This window comes from Abramis brama, assembly GCF_963993115.1.
Source record: "Abramis brama genome assembly, chromosome: 9".
Lineage (NCBI taxonomy): Eukaryota > Metazoa > Chordata > Actinopteri > Cypriniformes > Leuciscidae > Abramis > Abramis brama.
Window position 1 is genome coordinate 30,558,296 of NC_139971.1, and position 26,586 is coordinate 30,584,881.

The 26,586-nt window shown below is 35.5% G+C and overlaps 1 protein-coding gene across 2 annotated transcripts in view; it reads left to right on the plus strand.

Annotated features, from left to right (window-relative positions):
- Nucleotides 1-505: 505 nt before the first annotated feature.
- tbxas1 (thromboxane A synthase 1 (platelet)) overlaps nt 506-26,586 on the plus strand; it is a 74,028-nt gene continuing 47,947 nt past the window's right edge. The window contains exons 1-3 of one of the 2 annotated variants that reach the window (XM_084124137.1): nt 518-566; nt 1,868-1,950; nt 2,603-2,739. In XM_084124137.1, coding sequence (XP_083980263.1) covers nt 2,639-2,739 — 101 coding nt within the window. In that variant the 5' untranslated portion in view covers nt 518-566; nt 1,868-1,950; nt 2,603-2,638. Of the gene's footprint in view, nt 567-1,867; nt 1,951-2,602; nt 2,740-26,586 lie in introns of both variants that reach the window. The other variant, XM_084124138.1, reaches the window with a different exon arrangement.

The window sequence follows — 26,586 nt, forward strand, 5'->3', positions numbered from 1 at the left end:
ATAGATTTAAAAATGTATTATGACAGTAAATGCTGTAATGTAACATGAGCTGGATGCATCCAGCTAATTATGTATAACATATCTTTGTATGTTTATTTTTAAAGCTAAATAATAATAATAATACTGATAAAGGATTGAAGAGATTCATACAGAAATGAGTTAATGTTCAGCTAGAACAAAACAAAACAGTGATCTTCAAGAGGTCATGCAAGTTTTCCACACAAAACAATAGGCTATTTTAAAATGCAAGACAACCAAATATAGCTATTTATTTATAAATTATTTTATAGTATGTTATTGTATATTTTTCAGTAATATATAAAGGAAAAATAGCAATTAAATGTGGGGATAAAAACTAAACATTAAATTTCATGCTCACTTTTCTTGCTTGACAATTTATTTATTTTAAATAAAGAACTGTACATTTCTATTTTACTAGTCATCGATGCAAACTACAAGTACCACAAGCCACTGCGTGGGAAATAGGGTTTTTTTCCCCAGACGCATAAAACTACAAGTTCCAGAACGCCTCCGTGTCATCGCAAGCGGTTGTTGGGTAACGCAGGGTAAGCGCGTTGTTTATATCATTCATTATCGCGTTCACCTAATATTTTCATAACACTGTAACATCCCAGATTGACTCGAGAAACCGCAAAGATTGTTAGTAGAGAACATGATCGCTGCTGCTCAGTCATCTTACGTAACCTAAACTGCTGTACGGATTTCAAAACAACGGGGGAAATGTGACATGACATATTGAACTTATTCTTAATTTTGTGTATTGGAGCAACAGAAACACAGTGTTGCCACTAAATTTTAAACAGCAATCAACCCTTGAAAAAAAAAAGTAAACAAAAATAAAATAAAATGTACGAACACAATATTTATGTGGGTTTTTTTTTTCTTTGTTTATGTGACAATCATGACAAATCATGCACATTAATAATCGTTTTACTTCAGTTATGCGGCTTAATATATTCCTCATGATCATTATTGTTATATGTCTTATTTCTGGCATGTGATATTTGATTTGGCCCTTTTGCACATTGGTCGAAGTCCTTAAATGCTCTCGGTGTTTTAACAGTTATTGATAATATAATGTCAGCCATGCTCGCAAGAACTTCAGCGTTAAACTTTAAGAGGATGTAATTATTAACAGAATGTAAGCATTCTTTAAATTAAGCTGGTGTGCTCTGGGAGGTATACAGCTCTTGTGGAAAATTCTGTTTTTTAGGCTACATTTCCTTGGAGATTTACTGCACCTCCACACTGACTTGGAAGATATAACTCAGGGCCTCTTGTTCACTATCAAAAGCCTTTGCGATTTAGAGAAATCATAAAGCTGTAAGACGCATGTGACAATGTACAGATTAGAGCATCAAACATGCAAGATCACACAGAGAAGCAGTGAAAAATAAAGTGCTCATATAAGAAGGCTGAAGGAATCTGATTGTTTGTTTTTTGCTCGCTGAAGTGAGTTAGCATTACCTAATATAATCTAATTGTATTCTTTTTCTTACAGTATAAAAGTATAAATCCTGTAAAAAAAAATAATAATAAAAAAAAAATATATATATAGCCTAGGTTTTGTGTTTTTTTTATAGTTCTTGTAGTTTTATTGATTTTTATAGTTATTTATTTTATTTATTTATTAACTTGACTGTTGCAACTTCTGAGCTTGTTAACCATTTACATTTTGTAATGATCTTAACCACTGAAAATGTGAATGAGGTGAATGGGTAAAGTGTCACAGGGCAGTGTGTCCATCCTCATCCTCTGATTCTGTTTAAATAGAACATTTTGAACTTTCTCTGGCACAATTCTAGAGTGGTTGCTCTTTGCTAAGTGTGTGTTTTTTTCATTCTAGATATTGCTTGGGGAACTGCTTCAGTATAAGTCTCTGGGATTTCTTTGCCTATTTTTTTTTTTTTTTTTTTCACTTAAAAAAGGGTAAGTATGATGACAACTTTTGTTTATTCATTGCTCATTTTACACTGCAGTGAAAAAAATTGAGGAACAGTTTGTTTAACTAGCGAAATTACCTTATCACACAGAAGTTATTTTCATCTCTTGTTTTTATTTGTTTAGTTAGCTAGCAGCTAGCTAGCTAGCAGAAGCAAATATAGACAGAAGCAATATTAGCTATGTTGCTTTATGCAGTTAGCAGTGTAATTAACATAATTTCCCTTTTATTTAGTGTGTCTTTGTGTATTATGTCTTCATATGGATATATAAATTAATGGATGAATGTTAAATTGTCATTATACAAGACAGGTAGGTAGCACTTTATTTTACAGTATACAGTTCCCTGTACATACTACGTACTTGTAATAGTAATTGTACCAACCCTAAACCTAACCTTAACCCATGTTTACCTTGTATTACCCAGTACTTTCTTAGGTACACATACTGTAAAAATAAAGTGCAACCTTATATATTAATTTACTTGTCCTGTTTTTTAGTTTTTTTTTAAATTAAGATCTGATAAAATTGTTTATCTGGGGGATTGTAAGCTCACTTTCATATTGTGATGTTACAGTGTGTAGATAACAAATACTTTGAACTCTACGTGCATTTAGTTTGGCGTCGTCTCTGTGTGCAGGAAGCCAGCGGTGAGCTGAGAGTCACAGGTCTCATCATGCAGCCGTTAGTTGACATTCTAAAATGGTTTGGAGTCGAGGCGAGTGGACTCTCAGTGTCTGTGGGCCTTTTCTTGCTGTTCCTTGGCCTCCTTTACTGGTGAGTAAAACAGTTTGATCATGAGGTTTCCACTTGCATCGCAAACATTTTTCTCAGATTGCAATAGCAGATTTCTTATGCCGATGTTTCTAACGGCATGGTGGGAAATGCATACCACTGTGAGATCCAAACAGCTCGGGCTTGTTTTCCTCAGGAGCTGGATGGAATGATCTGATCAAATTCCAATAGCACGTGTATCTGCACTTATCTTTTAAGCGACTTTCTGTTTGAATGCAGACAACATCCTGATTCAGTTCACATTTGACAGTCATGCGAAGGCCAGGCTGAAAGAAATTAATAGTTTTTGCCCCAGGAACGCAACTGTGGCAATGGTAAATGCAGAAGTAAAAACCTTAAATATAAAAAGACCACAGGTTCATCGATCAGCATCACATGATTATAGCTATAAAACATTATATAAATATTTCTATAAGCATTTCTGGTTACACTTTATTTTAAGGTGTCATTGTTACAGTGTAATTAGATATTTAAGTACTGAGTAATGCTAATTAACTACATGTACTTACTGTAGGGTTAGGGTAGGATTAGGGTTTGGTTGAGGTTTAGTTGCATGTAATTATGCATAATTTACTGTTATTACTATGGTAAGTACATGTAACATATGTAACAAGGACACTGTAAAATAAAGTGTTACCGCATTTCTAGTATATACTTAGATAGTATATACTTAAATTTCTAGTCAATTAAATACTGTATTAGATACTAGAAATAATACATAAACAAGACTGCAAATCATATAAAATGATTTCTAAAAGTCTGACTGGAAAAGTCATAATGTCAAAAATTGTAAAAAATGAACAAGAATCCATTTTTTTATGTGGTCATTATGGCACATAGATGCCTGGAGGTTTAGTCATAGTTTCCACATGTTAATTCTGTCAAAACTGAGCTATTTTGATTTTATTTCTCTTTGTGAATTGATTACTGCATCAATCTCCTCTGATCTTGCAATAGTGCCAGTTATGCCTTTGCAGTGTTTAAAGATGATTGACACGGTATGCATTGACATCTCGTGACAGTGTCCGATTTTTGTTGGTTAGCGACTAAATGTGTCCTTTTATTAATACAAGCGTATGGAACTTTACTAAGAAAAAAGTGCAGTGCTTAAAAAACAATGCAGTGACATTAAACAGAAGTGCTCAGTATTTAAATGAAGGATTATTTCAACACTGCTCTTATAATGCAGTGACTCAGGCTTGTGAGAAGCTGATCAGAGTTGCAGGTCTCTATTAATGTTATATTTAGTTTTCCATATCAGAACTTAATTGCAGCGTTGGAATCAGTGAATTTAATTACAGTCATTTTTACAGGACTTAGTCATAGTCACACCCTTCTTTCTTTAACATTTAAACCGTCACCTTTAACAGAGAAAGAGCACTGAAAAAAAGACTTCCTCATGTTGTCAATAGCAACAGGAGTCCTCTGAACAACAGCTTTTAGGGTAATTAAGGGTTATGAACTTAAGCCAGTCTAAAAAGATAAGCAATGTCTTTACTTCCAGTTAAATGCTGTGGTTTTCTTATTTTTTATTTATATATATATATATATACATTGTGATGCTTATGTAATGGAGGGCATCACTGCTGTGTTTCGTGTTACCACGACTTGTGGCATCGTACAGTGTATAGTATTACTATGCTATTCAAACCCTTGGGGAAAAACACTTTTAGGTCATCTGCAGCTCCAGCTTACCATTTAAGGTAAAATACATCTAGAGTTTATTTGCTGGAGTAATTTTTTCCAAGGTTATCTAAGAAATCAAATTATAGGTTACAAAAGCTTTTCTATGAAATTTCAATTATTACGAAATGATACCAGTGAAATATCAGAGAAATGGCACCTTGCAAAACACTTTGAAGATTATAGAGCATAAGAGACATGTCCTTCAAGATATTGATATTCAACACACTGTATTAAAATTATATTTTTAATTTTAATTAAAAAAATTTTTTTTTGGATAAATAAATGAATTAATTTTTGTTATAAATATACTGTCTTTAAAATACATTTATTTTAAAAATACAGAAACAAAATTATCTGAAAAAAGTAAAGATTCTGAAGCATTGGATGACATCCCACAAATATTTAATAGTAACAATAAATATATTTTATTATATGAAATGATTAATATTATATTTTTAAATATGATGGTTTCATTATAAATATGGTGATTATCTCCCAACTTAATATATGATATTTACCATCTGAATCTGACCATGTCATGTCAACAAATGGAAAAGTCAGCCAGCTGTTTCTTATAATGTTATTTATTGTGCCTTTCGCCCCGACAGCAGGGGCGCCTTTTACCCCAAATACCATACTTTTAGATAGTCGTCCGTTATTGAAAAAAAAATGTTGCTTTAATTACCTTGAAATTACCCTGAAAAACTATTAACAAGACATTTGTCTCAAAATGTATTCAATAATTTTAGCGATGTTAGATCAAATTAGTGCAGAATCAACTTTGCGTTGCTGTCCACAATTGCGTCAAGGATCAGCCAAATGTCCACGTGCATCATTAAAAGTGGTTGTTAAGAAAAGTTCTGAGCTGAATTTTTGTGTCAACTAGTGGTTTAAAAGAGAATGAAGTCAAATGCGCCTTTTACCCCGGTGCGCCTTTATCCCCGTTGGACCCTATACAGTGAGGAAAATAAGTATTTGAACACCCTGCTATTTTGCAAGTTCTCCCACTTGGAAATCATGGAGGGGTCTGAAATTGTCATCGTAGGTGCATGTCCACTGTGAGAGACATAATCAACAAAAAAAAAAATCCAGAAATCACAATATATGATTTTTTAACTATTTATTTGTATGATACAGCTGCAAATAAGTATTTGAACACCTGTCTATCAGCTAGAATTCTGACCCTCAAAGACCTGTTAGTCTGCCTTTAAAATGTCCACCTCCACTCCATTTATTATCCTAAATTAGATGCACCTGTTTGAGGTCGTTAGCTGCATAAAGACACCTGTCCACCCCATACAATCAGTAAGAATCCAACTACTAACATGGCCAAGACCAAAGAGCTGTCCAAAGACACTAGAGACAAAATTGTACACCTCCACAAGGCTGGAAAGGGCTACGGGGAAATTGCCAAGCAGCTTGGTGAAAAAAGGTCCACTGTTGGAGCAATCATTAGAAAATGGAAGAAGCTAAACATGACTGTCAATCTCCCTCAGACTGGGGCTCCATGCAAGATCTCACCTCGTGGGGTCTCAATGATCCTAAGAAAGGTGAGAAATCAGCCCAGAACTGCACGGGAGGAGCTGGTCAATGACCTGAAAAGAGCTGGGACCACCGTTTCCAAGGTTACTGTTGGTAATACACTAAGACGTCATGGTTTGAAATCATGCATGGCACGGAAGGTTCCCCTGCTTAAACCAGCACATGTCAAGGCCTGGTGAAAAACTACAGGAAACGTTTGACCTCTGTAATTGCAAACAAAGGCTACTGTACCAAATATTAACATTGATTTTCTCAGGTGTTCAAATACTTATTTGCAGCTGTATCATACAAATAAATAGTTAAAAAATCATACATTGTGATTTCTGGATTTTTTTTTTTAGATTATGTCTCTCACAGTGGACATGCACCTACGATGACAATTTCAGACCCCTCCATGATTTCTAAGTGGGAGAACTTGCAAAATAGCAGGGTGTTCAAATACTTATTTTCCTCACTGTATATTACTGTAAATATGAAATTTTTTTTATTAATATTATTTACATTTCAAATAATGATAAAATAGGTACAACATTGCAAACATTTTGAGAACGGATAGAGAAAACAAAATAAATAGAAAATAAAATGGCTCATTATATATATTGTTTAATTTGTCCTCTTGAGTTTGATTGGCAACATTTTCTGAAGGTTAAGTACCTTTTTTTCCCACTGTGAATTTGTTCATCTGTTCATCAAATATTAGGCCCTGTGTTGCACCGACATATTTTTGGAAGTCTTAGATAACATTATCTAAGAAATTAGATAATAAATGATAAATGGATGAGTGAATCGGATACTGATCAACTGCTTTTTCCCTCCATGGGGTACAAATGCTGTCCCTGTTATTTAACTTTTAGCAGTCACACACACACACACACACACACACACACACAAAACAAGTGAATTCCTGTCTGTTGGCAAAGGCACGACTGTCATTCACAGTGGACGTAAAGAGGTTAGTTATGTAAGGGCTCACTCACTCTGTCACTCACAGTGCAAATGGAGATTTGGGGATGAAACCTTTCTGCACAGGGTTAGCTATGACAAAGAGAATTTAAAAAAAATAAAATCTGGATTTTATGGAGGGTATATCAATAAGCATTTTGGGTTGGTCCCAAAACAGAAATAAGCCATATTAGAGGATTAGTCCCTGATTTGAAACTTGAATGCACTGTTAAATATAAGCCTCGTATCCTTGAGATGCATATCAAACACATAAACTTAAACTACAAAAGACGCAGTGTTACGGAGCAAAACTTTCTAATCAATAGAGGAGCCAAGTCTCTCCTCTGAGGTCATCCTTGTGTAAAGAAGAAGGCTTGCAAACGTTATTTATTTGCGTCAAACCTGCAATTGATATGGTAAGTTCCCGGCAATGCAGCAAAATATGGCTAAATGTGCTTGGCAAAACACTATAGTTTGGCAAAGGAACCTCCTGAGCATTTCCAGCACATTTCATTTTCCTTTAGACAAAGAATTGATCTACAGTGCAAAAGGTTATATAAGAGGCCAGCTTGAACCAGTAGTTTCAAGGGTTTTACAATGACAGCGCCTTCAGAGTGTTTGCAATTGCCAGAATGCGAGGAAAGCATGATTAGCAGTGAGCTGAACTTCTTCTGAACTCTGTCCCCTTCTGCTTCATTATGCATAAACCCATGATGAGAGGGGACTGGAGACAGTATTCTACTCGAATAAAGCGTTAGGTTCAGCCCTCTGCTTAAAAAAAAAAAAAGGTTATTTGGGTAACTTGAATTGGCAACATGAGCAGCTAAATGTGTGTTGTTCTGTAAATTGGAACACTATAAAAAGTGACCAGTTGACTTAACTTAAATTTTTTTTAGGAAACCTGTTGCCTTAAAATTATTAAGTAATAAACTAAGTTAAATTAAGTTATGTGAACTTGACAATTCCACATAACTTAATTTTTTCAATTAACTGATCACTTTTTACTGTGCGGCCAAGAAGATCAAATCTACATTTGGCCAGTTTATGCTGATGCCTCATTTAGTGGTCCGTGTGGAAGCGCTGAGAATGCAATGTGTATTTTGCGTGTGCATTGCATTATGAATCGTTTTCTGCAAGTGACATCCAGCTTGTGTAGCGAGAAACGTTTGTGTTTGCATACTTGCGTATGCAAGTTTTCTCAAGCTTTAAACTGTATCTGGTTGTGTAGGAAACTAGGAATATTTATTTTGTGCATATAGGACTATTGTGCCAATAACACACTTTGCGTCCAGATGCATCAAATATTATTACTAGTACTATTACAAAATGTTATTTTTATAATATATATATATATATATATATATATATATATATATATATATATATATATACAGTGAGGAAAATAAGTATTTGAACACCCTGCTATTTTGCAAGTTCTCCCACTTGGAAATCATGGAGGGGTCTGAAATTGTCATCGTAGGTGCATGTCCACTGTGAGAGACATAATCTAAAAAAAAAATCCAGAAATCACAATATATGATTTTTTAACTATTTATTTGTATGATACAGCTGCAAATAAGTATTTGAACACCTGTCTATCAGCTAGAATTCTGACCCTCAAAGACCTGTTAGTCTGCCTTTAAAATGTCCACCTCCACTCCATTTATTATCCTAAATTAGATGCACCTGTTTGAGGTCGTTAGCTGCATAAAGACACCTGTCCACCCCATACAATCAGTAAGAATCCAACTACTAACATGGCCAAGACCAAAGAGCTGTCCAAAGACACTAGAGACAAAATTGTACACCTCCACAAGGCTGGAAAGGGCTACGGGGAAATTGCCAAGCAGCTTGGTGAAAAAAGGTCCACTGTTGGAGCAATCATTAGAAAATGGAAGAAGCTAAACATGACTGTCAATCTCCCTCGGACTGGGGCTCCATGCAAGATCTCACCTCGTGGTGTCTCAATGATCCTAAGAAAGGTGAGAAATCAGCCCAGAACTACACGGGAGGAGCTGGTCAATGACCTGAAAAGAGCTGGGACCACCGTTTCCAAGGTTACTGTTGGTAATACACTAAGACGTCATGGTTTGAAATCATGCATGGCACGGAAGGTTCCCCTGCTTAAACCAGCACATGTCAAGGCCCATCTTAAGTTTGCCAATGACCATTTGGATGATCCAGAGGAGTCATGGGAGAAAGTCATGTGGTCAGATGAGACCAAAATAGAACTTTTTGGTCATAATTCCACTAAACGTGTTTGGAGGAAGAAGAATGATGAGTACCATCCCAAGAACACCATCCCTACTGTGAAGCATGGGGGTGGTAGCATCATGCTTTGGGGGTGTTTTTCTGCACATGGGACAGGTCGACTGCACTGTATTAAGGAGAGGATGACCGGGGCCATGTATTGCGAGATTTTGGGGAACAACCTCCTTCCCTCAGTTAGAGCATTGAAGATGGGTCGAGGCTGGGTCTTCCAACATGACAATGACCCGAAGCACACAGCCAGGATAACCAAGGAGTGGCTCTGTAAGAAGCATATCAAGGTTCTGGCGTGGCCTAGCCAGTCTCCAGACCTAAACCCAATAGAGAATCTTTGGAGGGAGCTCAAACTCCGTGTTTCTCAGCGACAGCCCAGAAACCTGACTGATCTAGAGAAGATCTGTGTGGAGGAGTGGGCCAAAATCCCTCCTGCAGTGTGTGCAAACCTGGTGAAAAACTACAGGAAACGTTTGACCTCTGTAATTGCAAACAAAGGCTACTGTACCAAATATTAACATTGATTTTCTCAGGTGTTCAAATACTTATTTGCAGCTGTATCATACAAATAAATAGTTAAAAAATCATACATTGTGATTTCTGGATTTTCTTTTTTAGATTATGTCTCTCACAGTGGACATGCCCCTACGATGACAATTTCAGACCCCTCCATGATTTCTAAGTGGGAGAACTTGCAAAATAGCAGGGTGTTCAAATACTTATTTTCCTCACTGTATATATATATATATGAAGACTTCAGATGCAAAAGCCTCTAAGTGCCATCTGAAATTTTCTTCTAGAATGCTAATTTTTATCAAGCTTGTATGTTTATGTTCAGTTATTTCACTTTAATGGCAATGAAAATGACCTATTAATTGTCATTAAAGTGAAATTACTGAACTTAAACATACGAGCGTGAAAAAAAAAAAAGCTAATTTTAGGAGAAAATTTCAGATGGCACTTAGAGGCTTTTGCATCTGAAGTCTTCATACATATATATATATATATATATATATATATATATATATATATATATATATATATAAAATAATAATACATTTTATTCCATTCAGATGAATTTATTTGACTGTCTCTCTCTGTTTTAAATTAATTTAATTGCAATTAATATGCAGCAAAACAAGACCTTTAGAATGACGCATTTGTAAGTGTGCTAGATTATTATATGATATAATTAGGTATATTTCCTTTGTCTCATTTCTACTTGCCTAAATTACAACTTAAGTAAAAAGTGGCACGGCTTATCCCACTCTTCCGTATATGAAGGTTAACAACTTAATGTACATCTTCTGTTGTCCCTCTGTCTTCATTACATTAAAAATGTGTCTCCATAAAGACTGTGAATTCCCCATCTGTGAACCCTGAGAAGTTTGTTTTCCTCTGGCATTGAACTTGCTAATCCCTCTCACTTAACACACTGTGGATATAGGGGCCTTGTGACCATGACCGAATCTCTCCACTGGCAAGGCTGAGTGGAGAAGATGACATATTCTAATAGATCCTCTCATAAAATGTAAGAGTCGAGTGCGAACCCATCTGTCACCCTCTGGACTCTGCATAAACATCGGGCACCACTTCAGAGAGGTCATGCACTTACAGTAGATGTGTGACATCTGCTGTGATATCTTATGGATTCTCTCTGTTTCACTTTATTGCTCTTCCATAAGACAAACTCCTCTTAATTCATTCCAGGAGTCTATTAAAACGCTTAATCCTCATGCATGACGTTATTAAACAATTTTAAACACGTGCTGGCAGCCTGAGACGTTAGGTTATGATTCACATAGAATTAAAAATCACCCTACGTGATCTGTATTTACGTTCTCTCTCTTCCCAAGGATTGAGGTCCTACAGTAGCTGTGGTATTGTGGTTACAGTTTGGGCTGGCAACTGAAAGGTTGCTGGTTTTATACCACAAGAATGAAGTGATCACCATTGTGCCCTTGAGGAAGACACTTAAACCCAGGTTGCTCCAAGGAAATTGTCCCTGCAAAAACTTCATGACACTCTTCTGTGCTGCTATTGAGTGAAATTCATGCAAACTGATTCCACTGGCCCTGGTGTGGCAGTTTTCTGAGGTATATAATATAAATAGGTCTGGTTCTAGATGCTGATTGGTTAATACAGGCTTCCATGACAGGGACTATATTTTGTAGCGGAAGGATGTGACTTTTAATGAACCATTGATTATTTTAATGAATTTTGTGTTACTATTGTGCTGATGAGTGGAGCTTGTAAGTTGATGAGGGTTGCCTTAATGAGCAATTGCTGTACTCATTACACTAAATACAGTAAAATATATTTAAAGTGTTCATTTACCATGCTAATGTGAGCTATTTGTTTCAGTTACTCTACCGTTCAAAAATTGGCATTCAGTAAGATTTTATTGTTTTTGAAGTCTCTTAAGGCTGCATTTATTTGATCAAAAATACAGTAATATTATGAAATATTATTACAATTGAGAATTTCTATTTTAATATATTTTAAAATGTAATTTATTCATGTGATGTTCAAGCTGAATTTTCACCATCATTACTCCAGTTTTTGGCGTCACGTGATCCTTCAGAAATCATTCTAATATGCTGATTTGGTGCTCAAAATAATTTCTTACATCAACGTTTAAAACAGTTGCAATGCATTATATTTTATGGAAACTGTGCCACATTTTTCTAGGATTCTTTTATAAATAGAAAGTTCAAAAGAACAGCATTTATTTGAAATAGTAATATTTGGAAGATTATAAATATCTTTACTGTCACTTTTGATCAATTTAATGCATCCTTACTAAATGAAAGTATTATTTTTTCTTTTCTTTTTTTTGCTAAATCTTACTGACCTCAAACTATTAAATGTTAGTGTACTTTATGTAGAGTTTTATTAGGACTTAGTTAGGTTTTTGCTACACATGGTAATGAAGTCCCAATGTTTTATTGTTTCAACAAATTAAGTTTTGACTGCAATGTGGCCCATGCCTTACAATAGATTGTAGCCTTTTACTCTTAATGCTACTTGTACTTTATTGGTTCAGTATAGCGCATTTAAGACCATTTGGCTCTCTGTGTATGTTTGCTTGAACTAAAATTCCTCATTCCTAACTGCTAGTTTTTCAGTCAATCTCTCTTTTTACCCTCAGTGCAGTGAAATCCCACAGTGCTAGATTGTCTGTTCCCTCTGGGTCGTCGGTGGCCCAATCTAAGTGACTATCTCTGCCCTCCAATGTGAAAGTAGAGGCTGTGCGCCGACCATTCAGTGCTGATTGCATCAAGCTGTGGACAGCTGACTTGGCAGTGAGGCACTTGCACACACTGTTTGACTTTCTTTGTCATTGGCCAGCCAGTGGAATAGTTATTGTTTAATTGAGGGCCGTTGGACAGCTCATCCATCACAGATGTTAATCATATCAAACATGCACACCTCCCCGAGAAGCTGCTACGCTCCTCCGTTTCCACGGTGACGGGCACCTAATAAATCTAAATATGGTAATCTACTCTAATTTCACCCAGATCCACCCTCCACTGTAAATGAGCTCGCCGCCGCTCGCAGTGCAAGACCGCCGCTAAGATAGGCCCGCTAATATGGAAATTGAGTACCCTAGCACACACCATTAAAGTCCGTAACCAAATTGTCTTGACACCTCATGCTGCAGATGTGTGGAGGGAGAGTTATACGTAAATTAAATCTCAAATTGCACAACTGTTATTCGATTATGAAGTGACGAAAGTCAGTAGTCGCTTTCGTCAGGCTCTTGGTTTGGTTTGCGGTGGCAGTGTGTTGTAAAGCGCCACAAAACGACTGACGAGACCTCCTGCAGCTTGCATTAATTCACTGTCATTATGATATGATTTCACATTAGATCATCTTTTCATAGCTGCTAAAATTACTTCTTTTTTTTTCTGCCTGTGGAGTCTTATGGGATTAATGAAGTACAAGTGGAGTCTTGAAGACAACCTTGATTAGAGAAGAAGTAGAGGATATTTTTACCCTTGCCACCAGATTTAAAGGGGAACTATTATGCCCTTTTTTATAATTCTTAGGTGTCCCCAGAATGTGTCTGTGAAATTTCAGCTCAAAATACCCCACAGATCATTTATTATACCATGTTGTACAGTACAGGTCAAAAGTTTGGAAACATTACGTTTTTTTATATTTTTGAAAGAAGTCTCTAATGCGTTTATTTGATCAAAAATACAGAAAAAAACAGTAATATTGTGACATATTATTACAACTTAAAATAATAGTTTTCTATTTGAATATACTTTAAAAAATAATTTATTCCTGTGATGCAAAGCTGAATTTTCAGCATATTACTCCAGTCTTCAGTGTCACATGTGACATCCAGTCTATCACATGATCCTTTAGAAATCATTCTAATATTCTGATTTATTATGAGTGTTGGAAACAGTTCTGCTGCCTAATATATTTGATGAATAAAAGGTTAAAAAGAACTGCATTTATTCAAAATAAAAAAAATATTTTCTAATAATATAAATCTTCTTTACTATCACTTTTTATCAATTTAACACATCCTTGCTGAATAAAAGTATTGATTTATTTCAAAAAAAGAAAGAAAAAAAATTACTGACCCCAAATTACTGACCAGTAGTGTATATTGTTGTTACAAAAGATTTCTATTTTTAAAAAATTAGCTTCTTTTTTTTTTTTTTTTTTTTACTTTTTATTCATCAAAGTATCCTAAAAAAGTATCACAGGTTATGAAAAAATATTAAGCAGCAGAACTGTTTCCAACTTTGATAATGAATCATATTAGAATGATTTCTAAAGGATCATGTGATAGACTGGAGTAATGATCCTGAAAATTCAGCTTTGCATCACAGAAATAAATGATAATTTAAAGTATAATAAATTGAAAACCAATTATTTTAAATTGTATTAATATATCACAATATTACATTTTTGATCAAATAAATGCAGGCTTGATGAGCAGAAGAAACTTCTTTCAAAAACATTAAAAATAGTAATGTTTCCAAACTTTTGACCTGTACTGTAAATACCTATTTTTGAGGAAAAAACATTCTGTTTTCATGCATGTATCTTTAAATGCAAATGAGCTGCTGCTCCCCGCCCCCTTATTTAAAAGAGGGTGGAGCCTGTACAGCTCGGGCCTCGGATATTCTGCCAAAAACTAAAACATCTGTTAGGTTTTTGATTATCATTTCTGTCGCGGTCAAGCTCATGTGACATTGCAGCTCTTCTTCATCATGAAAGTTTGTTATCTGCATGAGTTTTAAAGCCATATCAGTCTAAACACTGCTGACACACATGTATGTTTAAACACCATGTAAAAGTGAACTTTGCATAATAGGTCCCCTTTAAAGGGGTGGTTGATTATGATTCACTTTTCTAACTTTAAATAGTGTAATGTTGCTGTTTGAGCATAAACAACATCTGCAAAGTTACAACGCTCAAAGTTCAAAGCAAAGAGAGATATTTTCTTTTAAAGAAATTGCTTTTTAAGGACTACAACAAACGGCTGATAGGGACTACAGGACATTCTTCCTGGGTTAGTGACATCATGAACCCTAAAATTTACATACACCCCACCCCCGGGAACACGATTTATAGATTATCATGACAGAATATGCTAATCAATGACTGGAAGAAAACTACACATAAGATACATAAATTCATCACCTAACCATTCAGAAATGTCCTGTTGCATTCTACATGTTGTCACTTCTTCTTGAGTCTCTCCATCATTGTCTGACTCTGGTTTGAACATAAAAGGCTAAAAGCTTTTTAAATTTTCAGTGCATGTCTGTGTGAGTGCAAGCTGTTGAAGCTCCGCCCTCTGTGCCGGGAGCAGCAGCTCATTTGCATTTAAAGGGACAGACACAAAACGGTGCGTTTTTGCTCACTCTCAAAAAGTGACAACTTTAACATGCTATATAAAAATATCTGTGGGGTATTTTGAGCTAAAACTTCGCATACACACTCTGGGGACATCAAAGACTTATTTTACATCTTGTGAAAAGGGCATTATACCACCCCTTTAAATTACTTTTAATGTGAAGAGTGCTTTCATAGACTTCATTTTAAAGGAGTAGCTCATCTAAAAATGTGAATTATGCCAGCCAGTATTTACTCGCTCTTATATTGTTCCAAACACGTATGACTTTCTGATAGAAGAACACAAAAGGAGAGGTATGGAAGAACTTTTCTATGAAATAACAGTGAATGGATATTTAAGCTTTCAAGCTTAAAAAGGGGCATTTTCTGAAGTCATATTATAGCTTTGTGTGAAGAAAACAGACCAAAAGTTTTTGGATGAACTATTCCTTTAAGTCATTGTACTTTTTGCATGATGTCTGTGAGTTTCAGATTGATACAGAATCTCTCAGCCGTCTTTAACGAGACGTGCCGTAGTCCCTGCTGAGGGCTGGAAATAGCACCATGTTTTGTGTGGAAAGGCTCGGAAGAACAGGATTGGGTCCTGGGGAGGTGTTATGGAACCAGAGGGACTCGCATGACTAATGCCGATGAGAGAGATGTCACAGCAGGCCCGTTCACACTTCTATTTTAGCGCCATTTTTCAGCCTATTTTTGGTTATTGTTGTCTCACAGCTGGATACACATGTGCACCTGCACACACAATGCACTTCAGCAGTGAGGAGGTGACAGGCCAAGATATACTCCTTTTCAAAGCTGCCTTCTCTCTTGGTTTATTCCTTTTCTCCCCTTTCTCTTCACTTTAAATAAACACGTTGATGAATGGTTGATGATGGTTTGGCACCGAGAAGACTCCTTCCTCTGTAGTCTGACACATACTGAAATTATAACAAGGAATACGTGTTTGTGTGTTTAATAAAGGCTGGAATGCTGATTTGTAAGTGCACATCGCATAGTGATGAGAGGAATTAGAAGTCATTAAAAAAAACCTTTAAACTCAGTGAGGGGCTTTTAACATGCAGCCATTAGTTTGCATAGCACGACGACACGGGTTGGTAAACAAGGATATCTTACATCAACTGTGTGGGTTGGTTATCTCTTCTACAGGCGGCACTCAACAATCCCTCTGGGTACAGTAACGGCACAAAACCTTGGTAAAATAGATGTCTACATGAATCCATCTCCAGTTGCACACAAATCAGCTGTAAATATGCCAAGCTCCAAATCGTTCAATAATAGCTATTTACTGACTGTCACAAAAGCTGCTTGCTGTCCGTTCGATGATTTGCATCAATAGCTAGAACATAGTATCCGTTTGAAAGAGGTTTATAGACCCAAATTTGTGTGTGCATATGACCAAAAGCTTAAAAATGATTAAAATATTTGTAATGTTGGTAATGCCCATAGACTCAAGGAGAACTTGCCCATAGTACATGACAAATATTAAAGTAATTCACCTAATTTTATTATTTTCTTATTTTATTTGGAACTTGGACACAATCCAAAGGATATGGTTATTCATAGTAAATAAATAGAAAAACAGTATCTTTTATATAGACCCATTTTGATGGAAAATTTATTCAAGAACTGCTGTGAAGATAATGATAGAATACTGTTTTTTGACTTTATATACATTGCAATCACACTAATATATAAAAATTGCTCTAGAAAAAAGAAATTTGTCAGGATTCTGAAGCATCTACATTTTTATGTTTCAGATGTAACCATCAGAGACTGTGTAACTATAATGTAAATAGATATACAAAAATGTACTCTACTGGTTTAACATTTCCACTAATTTTCAAAAGTTTTGGGTAAGATTTTTTTTAAACAAGTATCTTATGCTCAACAAAGCTGCATTTATTGGATCAAAAATACAGTAAAACAGAATATTGTGAAATATTATTACAATTTAAAATGACCGTTTTCTGTTTTAATGTTTTAAAATGTCACATGATCCTTCAGAAACAATTCTAATATGCTTATATGCTGCTCAGATCAGAGGCTTCATTGTGCATGACTCTGAGTCCTGCATATGATTGATTATGTGACAAAGGGAGAATATTTGAAATGCATAGCTGTGAGCATGTGTCAAACTGGACGCCCCTGTATGAGCCCCTGTGTGGATGAATGACTCAATGACACAAATATCTGTCCCCCTGTGGTGAAAATCAAGCTTTTAATGTTGTTTATGTGTCTATGTCTATGTGGTGTTTTTAATATGCTTTAAGATGAACCATGTGCGAATTCAAAAGTGAACACCATTACTGAGTATTTTTATCTTAAAACTGCAGTGAACTAAAGAGTCTCAAAAATGCAGTTTGAAATCGCTGGTGTTTGTGATGTCACAAACTACCTTGTAACCAATCACGTCAATGTCTGAATCTCTGAGCTGGTGTGAGTGAGTGGAGGCGGGGAATTTGCATTCATAGAACCGCGTATGCTAAATGAGCCAAGGGCGTAGAGTTACATTCAAGCTATTTTAAGGCATGAAGATTTTTTTTTTTTAAGGAAAAAACGTTTAAATATGTCATTTTGATGATCAAAGATGAGTTTTAAGGGATACAATTTTTGACTACAGGGGGACTTTAAGAGATTTTCAGGTTTAGAAATCTTTTAGTCTGTCATGTCAGATATTAGTATTAGACGGTAATGAGGAATCATAATTGCCACAATATACCAGGAGTTGATACCAGGGTTGTGCAAACATCAGAATTGAAAAATTGTCTCCCTTTTAATTCATTAGTTAGATTTTGAATTGGCCACACCACACAAGAAGTTGAGTTGGAATGACAGGAAAAGGAATTCATAGAAAATCAATGCATTCTGGGAAATTAAGTACTGTATTCATCCACAATAGTCAATTTATTAAATATTATTTAATATAAAATTGTCTTTGGCATTTCTAGTTGAATTTTGAATTTCGCTTCTGTATACTATTTTCAATTCAAATTCATTTCAAATGTAGCAACTGAATTGGAATTAAAAGGCAGTCTCAACTCAGTTCTGAATAGAGCACTACCCTGCGATGTTAATACACTGCACACAAAAAAATAAAAATAAATGCCCAACTCATATTTTATTTAATTTTTGCATGGGCTTTTGAGTTTTACTTGCTTCTCAAAAGTTGAGAACTTTTTTATTGTCAATTCATCGGACACATCATGTAAATTAAGTTTAGTTTTCTATAAATCTTTTTTTTTTTGTAATTATTATTATTATTACAGTGAACCAGTATTAAAAAATAATCCTTATACACATTAGATATTCTGTGCAAGTTAATAAATGATACAATTTTCCTTATTTGATGCTATCTGCAGTTCACGAGTCCAAATTGGCACGTTACTTGTGTTTAGAGGTGCATAACCGTGAAAAAGATATTTTAAGAGATCATTATGACGTGAGATCAGATTCTGTACTAAGACATACTCTCAAACATTTGAAGGGCCGTTTGCACTTTAAACATTGCATTTCCATTTACACATGTTTAAATCATGTGTTTGTATACATTTATACTTAGTATTTTAAACTCATTTGACCCTCTGTCCTGTGTTTGTTGTTAGCTGTGTGTGGATCGTAGCGCCTCCTCTTCCACAGCTGATCAATCGCAGAAGCTCTCTGCTCCCAGAGATAAATGTGTGATCTGAGCTCACTACCGCGGCGTGACCGCCAAGCATCTGATCCAGGTCTGGGTACTCCACAGGGGCGCTCGTCCTCTGCCCACCATTAGACCGCTTAAGCAGTTTTGGGCATCTCTTTCCCACACACTCACTCAGTAGCCCACGGCACCATCAGCAGACTATTGAGCAGAGAACTGGCGAATCGTGATCCATGTGACTGCAGCTGCACACTGCAAAAGAAGGGAGTTCGTGATTTTTGCGGCCATGATAAAACTCCTGTCCGATGGGCTAATCCTGCATGAATCAATGCGCTTTTATTGGTGGCCATTTTTAATAGGCTCTTACAATAGAAAAGAAATCAAATGTGTCATGGATGATCAAGAGAGACACTAGAATCAGCTCGGAGCAATTATAGCCTGCGCTTTTACGCCCGGCAGGATCAATGTGTGCGTCTGAGTGTTTCAGGAGCTGTTTGCTGATACTAACTTAAAGTCTGTCTCTGACACAAACAAACTGTCTGCTACATAAACTCTGCTACATTTCCATAAACTGAGATTGAAAGTATGTAAGCATTGTGGGATGCTGTAGCGAGTGAACATTGTGTAATTATGAGTGTTTGTGATAGTGTATGATAAAGACATTGAGAAAGTAGTCTCGTGTATCCAGAGTTTTATTATGAGCATAAAGTCTGCTGGTGATTCTGGTCGTAATAAAAGTCTGATCGTAATATACGATTATCTATAAAAGATAAGTGTGCATCCATGGTTTATTTTGTTTTTACGGATTGTTTAATGACGTTTAAGACCGTTTTTTCCAAAATGGGCTGTATCGTAAACGTATATCAGAACAAAGCTCAAATAATTGCACAGGAAGTGTATAGAAAACACTAAAGAAATTTGTGCAAAATGTTGAACGTGTGTCAGTCTAAAAGTAGTACATTTGCTTCTGTATTTTCTTTAGTATTTATTAATATTATCAGATGGTCAGTGAAAGGACTATGGGTGATACATTTAAGTTGTAATGTCACAAATAATTGTACAAATAACAATGTATTCACTTGTAGATGATAATCCAACACATAAAGATTGGTAAATAACCTTTGAAGTCCCATCTGGAATTAATTAAAAAAAAATAATTTGCCGTTACGTCTTTAATTTCTCCATAATTACCCCCCGGTCAAAATTTGAAAGACAAACAAACTTTTGTCCCAGAAAGAAAGAGGAAGCTACTTGCTTAGTCTGTTTTTCCCACAGTACACTGCAAAAATAGTTTGCAGAAAAACATCTGTCAATAGAGAACTTAATTGAAAGGGAAAACAAGTTTATCTTACATGCCCGATTGGTAGAGCTTTTTTTGTTGTTTTAAGCATAAACTCAGACTTATATCTTGTCATTTTGCTTCTCAAGTAAATGTATCTTGATTTAACCATTTTTAGATATTCATACTGGAAAATAACACTAAATACTGAGTAAGAAAATCATGTTTTGCCGTGTATTTACTTTTGTTTTAAGTGATGTTGGCAATATTAATATTAATGCTATGATATCCAGTATAATATGAGTTAAAAGGACATATTTCAGTTTGGTGGTGATGAAGAGGTGCTTAAAGGTGCAGTAAGCGATTTCTGGTAAACGTTGTTGATTATTTGAAATCACCAAAACAAACACGCCCCTACCCAAATGGATCACACCCCTAACTTGATGACTCCGCCCCCACATTCACGTACGCATTATGTAACATATAGCGTCCACCATAGTCATTGCGACTACGGTGGAATCTGCTGTGCCTGCCGCCCAAGGGTATGATGTCATCATAAATGAAAGCAATTTGTGTTACTAGGATAATTCAGGTCAATGTCTAATTGTTATTTAGCTCCTCTACTCCTTTGATGGCGAAGTAATCTCTATCATCCTAAAATACAACATGAACAGCTCCCAATATAACACGATAGTCCAAGTAACTAATAGATTACAAATGTGACAAGATTAAGGGGTTATAGCGATCACTAAAAGGGGAACCAAAAGAAAAACTATATAATTGGAGTATGTTATCTCCCCTTGAGCACAATTTGTGAGCCGATGCTTGAAATCAAGAAACTTTGCTGCCGTACCATGAGTCCAGCAGGCGTAATGATATGACGCAGCGCCTGGTCTAATAGGTTAGACAAACTTAGTCCCGGTCACGTTGGAAGTTACCGAGCTGGGGACTATTTTCAGGCGCTGCGTCATATCATTACGCCTGCTGGACTCATCTTACGGCAGCAAAGTTTCTTGATTATTACGCAGGAATGAGAGTATAGTTCCTAGCCATATCAGCTTAGAAAATCGCAACTTTTCATTTTCTGTCGGCCTTAGTACACGATGTAACTACAGAAGAGTCAAGTTTTAAATAGGAAAAATATCGAAACTCTTTGGTCATTTTTTTGAGAGAGATGCTAATGGTCTTGTCCGATTCAATGATCTATGCTAAGCTATGCTAAAAGTGGTACCGCCAGACCCGGAGTTCGGCTGAATGGATTCGAAAACGGTAAAACTCAACTGTTTAACTCTGGGGGAGTTGTAAAATGAGCCTATTTCCAAAAAAAGTGGAGTATCCCTTTAAAATGCTATCTACATAGGCAGCTAACTAGTTTTAGAAACAGATCCACAGTTTGAGCATTTTGATTCGTTATCAGGAAACAAAATGCCTTTTTCCACTACTGAATCTAGACTGCAACTTTTTAGTATCTCACCCTTCTTTCACCTCACAATGTATCTGTCCTCCTTTATGACACTTTTGGCCTTAATGAGAACATTGGCTGGCCTGTTCCTTCCAACCTCTTTCTGAAAACAACACATTGAGTCCCTTGCTGTCAGTCAGAGATGGTTGTTTCAATCGCTCCTTCCCTTGAAAGGACTGTTCGCTCACCCCAAAGTTACAGGTCACCCCAAACACATAAATTTTAATGACTTCATGATGTGCAAGTTTAATCCAAAGCCCAGCAAACTATAATATCAGCCTTGGAGACAGTTGTGTTTGTGAAAGAGTTCAGCTGTGCTTTGTGTGCACATACATTTTTTAAGTTTAAACATGTTCGCATCGGTGGCCAACAGTGAACCTTCCTTACCTTGTAGGATCTTTAAAATTTGAATTTGGGAAGAACACAGAGTAAGGCTTAGATAAATATTTAACAAGGAGACTGGATGTGAATTTTAGTGGTATTTTAAGGACTGTCTTCCACCCTGGCCTTTTCCCAGTATATTTAGCCTGTGGCACATCTCTCCCTCTCTCAGCCCCTGGCACAGGGCTCAGAAACGGCCAGGCGTATTCACTGATAAACTACATCAACATCTGTTTATCTAGCCTGGAGAGACACAGAGGAGATGCCTCGCTGGATTTGTCAGTCAGCTCAGGCTCACATTGAACTACAATTGATTGTCATGCAGTGGTGTGCTGTCTTGTGTAAACTTAATTATTGTGCTGTAGGTCTGTAGTCAAATAATTAAATGGACATATACTGTAGCCTACTATACAGACATACTGTAACATTCAAAACACATGCATACACTACAGAAATTGAGCTGCAAAAATGGGTTATTCAGATTCAGATAGCATCAGCGTATTGACATCAGAAACACAAGCACATTAATTTGACTTTGCACATTTACACGTCAGCATCTATTCAGTGTTCAGCAGCATGACCAGCCATGATACACATACGGCAATGTGAGCTACAGTATGCCAGTAAACAGATGTTATTCAATCATAATAGTCATTCACATATATAGTGTATAGAACCACTTACATCGTAAAAGGGACCAATTATGCCCTTTAAGTCTTGATTTTGAGGTCTTCTAGAATTGGTTTTTGTGCTTGAATGTTCAAAAAACATTATTTTTCCACATATTTTACATTATTTGCAGCACCTCTCTTTTTAGTGTGTCTGTAACGCTCCGTTTAGTCCCGGTCTCTTTGAAGCTTCTGAAAACCACAATGTGCTTTGATTGGTCGGCTGGACCAGAGTGTTGTGATTCAACACACTACTAACGCAACTCAACCAGGCATCGCCCCTTTTTTTGCGGGAATAATATAAATGAGGAATATTGTGACGTGTGCCAAAAGAAAACTCAAGGCTATAATCGAGGCGTTTCAGAGAGTTCAGATACAGTGCTTAGTGACATAGAGAAGAACTCCCTTTGGACTGGACTTTTGGACTTTGTAACTTGCAACATTACACACTAAAGAAAGTTAGAAATGTAAAAAATTTATTAAAAAAAAGCATAATAGGACACCTTTAAAATAATAATTCACCCATAACTGAAAATTGTCATTTACCCACCCTCATGTCGTACCAAACCTGACATTGTTTTTTCTGTTGCTTGGATCCCAGTCGTTTGCAAAATATCTAATTTTGTGTTCCACAGAAGAAAAAATCATACAGGTTTGGAATGATTATGACAAATTATTGCAAGATTTTAATTGGTGAACTATCCTTTGAAATGCACAGTAGCAAAATCAGCCTGTTTAATTCATCTTAATTAAGGGACAGAGTGAAGGTGGATAATGTACAACTAGTAATATAAAACTAAAGTGTTTTTGGTGCAAGAAACTTTTACTAACAATTATAAGCAGACCTGAGTGAGAAAAAAAGTCACAAAAGTGTATATCAGAATTATATAAGTCCATTTACAGCTCTTTTTTAAAAACCTATAGTGAACATCCTACCTAAACAGCATTTAAGCCGACACTTACTTTCTGAGGAGGCATAAATTACTGTTCTTTCTTCCTTTCTTCCTTCCTTCCTTCCTTCCTTTCTTTCTTTCTTTCTTTCTTTCTTTGGAATGTAATGGTTACATTTTTTTTAACGAGACAGCCCCAATGATGTATGCGGTGGACAAAAGCAACACAGAATGCCTCTACTAAGATATCTTGTTTTGAATGCATTGCATATATAAGAAAGACCCATAATGCAACATGTACAATTATATCCAAGATAGCGAATAAGTAAAAAAATATGCAAAGTATATTTCAATCAAAGATGGATTCACAATTCTATTATTTGTGTGTACTATGTTTGTTATTCTTATTAGATTATTGTATTAGCCTAACAACATGCTATTGCCATTGCCATATTGCTATTGCCAAATGTTGCTCTCTTTTGTGTGTTAATGACCTGCTGTTAATGTTTTATCTTTTAAGTCACTTTTTGGTTTGGAACTTATCTGCCTTCACAATATGGAAATATGAAACATTCCGCTTTATATGGGCTGTGACACACTTCAGTAACACCTGCTCTATGGAGCAACACATTAATTCTGATGTTCCCTAAAGAGATTTTTGATTGAACTTCAACAAAACTGGAACAAACTGTTGACAATGTTCCAAACTGCATGTTTTGAAGGACAATTCAACTTTGGTACTGTTTTGATAGAAAACTTTCCCACAACTATTGAGACAGTGTAAAAATCTGAATGTGGATTGCTTTATTCAAGACTTAATTGATATAAATTGGGATAGATTTCCCTTTTGTTGATGATGCATGGAGTTTATTTTTATTGTTAAGAGTCAAAGGCAGACATTTACCTTGGATTAGTTCTTCTTATCTTATTAAACTTATAAGCAAAGAGACAAAACCTGGGCAAAATATTGGTTAGGGATTCCGGAAAACTACAGCTATTTGAGAAAATTCTGTAAATTAAAAACAAGGAATGCAAAAGCAAATTATTATAAAGATAGTTTTTTTTTCATAACCCTAGACAGTTTTGGAATCAACTGAATAATCTTTTTATTAAAGCCAATAAAAGTTTAACAAAAAAGATTCAATTTATAATAAAAGTATTTCTGACCCTTTACTTATGTCTCATGCTTTTAATCAGCTCTTCTTCTCTGTTTGGTTTCCAACATTTCGATTCTTATAGTATCACTGGCTCTTTAAACTTCACTAATTTAAATTTTTCCTTTAAGAAAATTATGCTTATAAATCTGCTGCTCATGTATTAATGTATCTCCTTGCAGATCTATTTAATTTGTCTTTGTCTACCTGTTCTGTTCCTCATATATGGAAATGTGCAAGAGTTACCCCTCTGTTCAAAGGTGGAGACTCATCTGATGTGAATAATTATCGTCCAATTTCTATTATTTGTTATTTTTCCCAAAAAAATGTTTTTAATCAACTATCTTTACACTGCGGATGTGTTTCACATTAGTTATGTGTTCACTTAACCAATAATGAGTTGAAAGACCGGGGATGTCTGGCAACTGGTGGTGAATACATTTGTGCTGAAGTGAGAAATGATTTTGAGTCTGGACATGGACAGATTGGGCTGCGGATTCATCGTCTTTCAGCACCGGAGAAGCGTGTTAGGATGCAACGTGCTTCTGTGTAATTAAGAGCGTGTCATAAAATGAGTTATCATTCCAGTTTTTTTTTTTTTTTACAGCACGTGTTAAGACCCACTCTCTAATCTGACAATTAATATGGTAATGAACTCCTGCCGAGCTGGAGATTATGGAAGAGATGGATGTCAGAATCTTTTGGTTACAGTACTTTTTTTTTTTTTTTTTTTTTTTTTGTGGCAGTTAATTTTTCGCTACAGTGCTGAAGTTAGAGTCCGATATTTCCAGCCGAACACGATTAGAAAAAGAAGTGTTTATTCAACTATGGACACTTTTGGCACTGGGACTATACACTCTACACTAGGTAAAAATTTTAATAAAATGGTTGTTCAATGTAAATAAATATATATGAAAATAATAATATATAATGAATACTTTGAAATTTTATTTTTAGAATTAATATTAAATAATAGATTCACTATTGTTGCATTGGTAACCAACTTTTGAAAAGTTATTGAGGCAAAGTTGTTGGTTGTGATGAAATTGATGCCACAAATGAATGACAGTCGGAATTGTGTAAAACAAATATAAATCTTTTAGGATTTTCGTGGTTTAAAATTGAAAGTCTGGGTCTGGGACAAAGACAAAGGATTAACCAATAAAATCTATAAATAAAAATCATTTGATTAATAGTGAAAAATAAAGCCATGGTAGATCATTTAATGTGACCTTCATATAACAAAAAGTTGAACTTGAATTTAAATAGATTTAATTAGTTTAAAATTGAATTAGTTTAAATAGAAATCAACTCCTGGGAAATTAAAATGTATTTCTTAACTTGCAAATGGTTTTAGGTGCACCAGTGTTAACGATTATTTGCACACATTTGAATAAAGTACTCGCTGTTCTCTTGGTCTGGTGGATTATTAAGACATTTGTGTTGGGGACAAAAAATTTAAGAGAATAACGTCTTGTCATCTCCCACGGCTCACTTCTAAGTTAAAAGTGGTCCAAGTGTTGGTGTGTCAGCAGATGCAATCCTCATGCATAATGCAGGTCCCCTTCTCCATACTCTGAGGAAATGCAGCACTTGCCAGTGCTCTCCGATACAGCTTGAGTCATCATGCTTTTGCAAAAACCATCACTTACACCCTGTCTACAAGAAGCACAGGGTTGTTGTCAATGGTCCTGGCCTATATGACAAAGAAAACCCAGTAAGGTATTGCCTTACTCATTGGGCCCAGGTAAAGAAGATACGCATCCATAAACATTTTGTCCTGGGGCCCAGAAATTTAAGCAACAGCAGAATGTTCCCGTTATCAACAAAGTTGTCTTCATTGCAGCTTCAATGACTCTCATAGTAACTGAGAGATTATAATATTGTATATATAAAATTATACAATAATTTAACATTTATATTAAATTTAAAGATACATAGATTAAAATTGCATTATTATTGTTATTAAATTATTCATTTATCTCACTGCAGTAGGCTACTATTTACTACTATTTTGTTGAATGTTGTAAAGCATAAAAA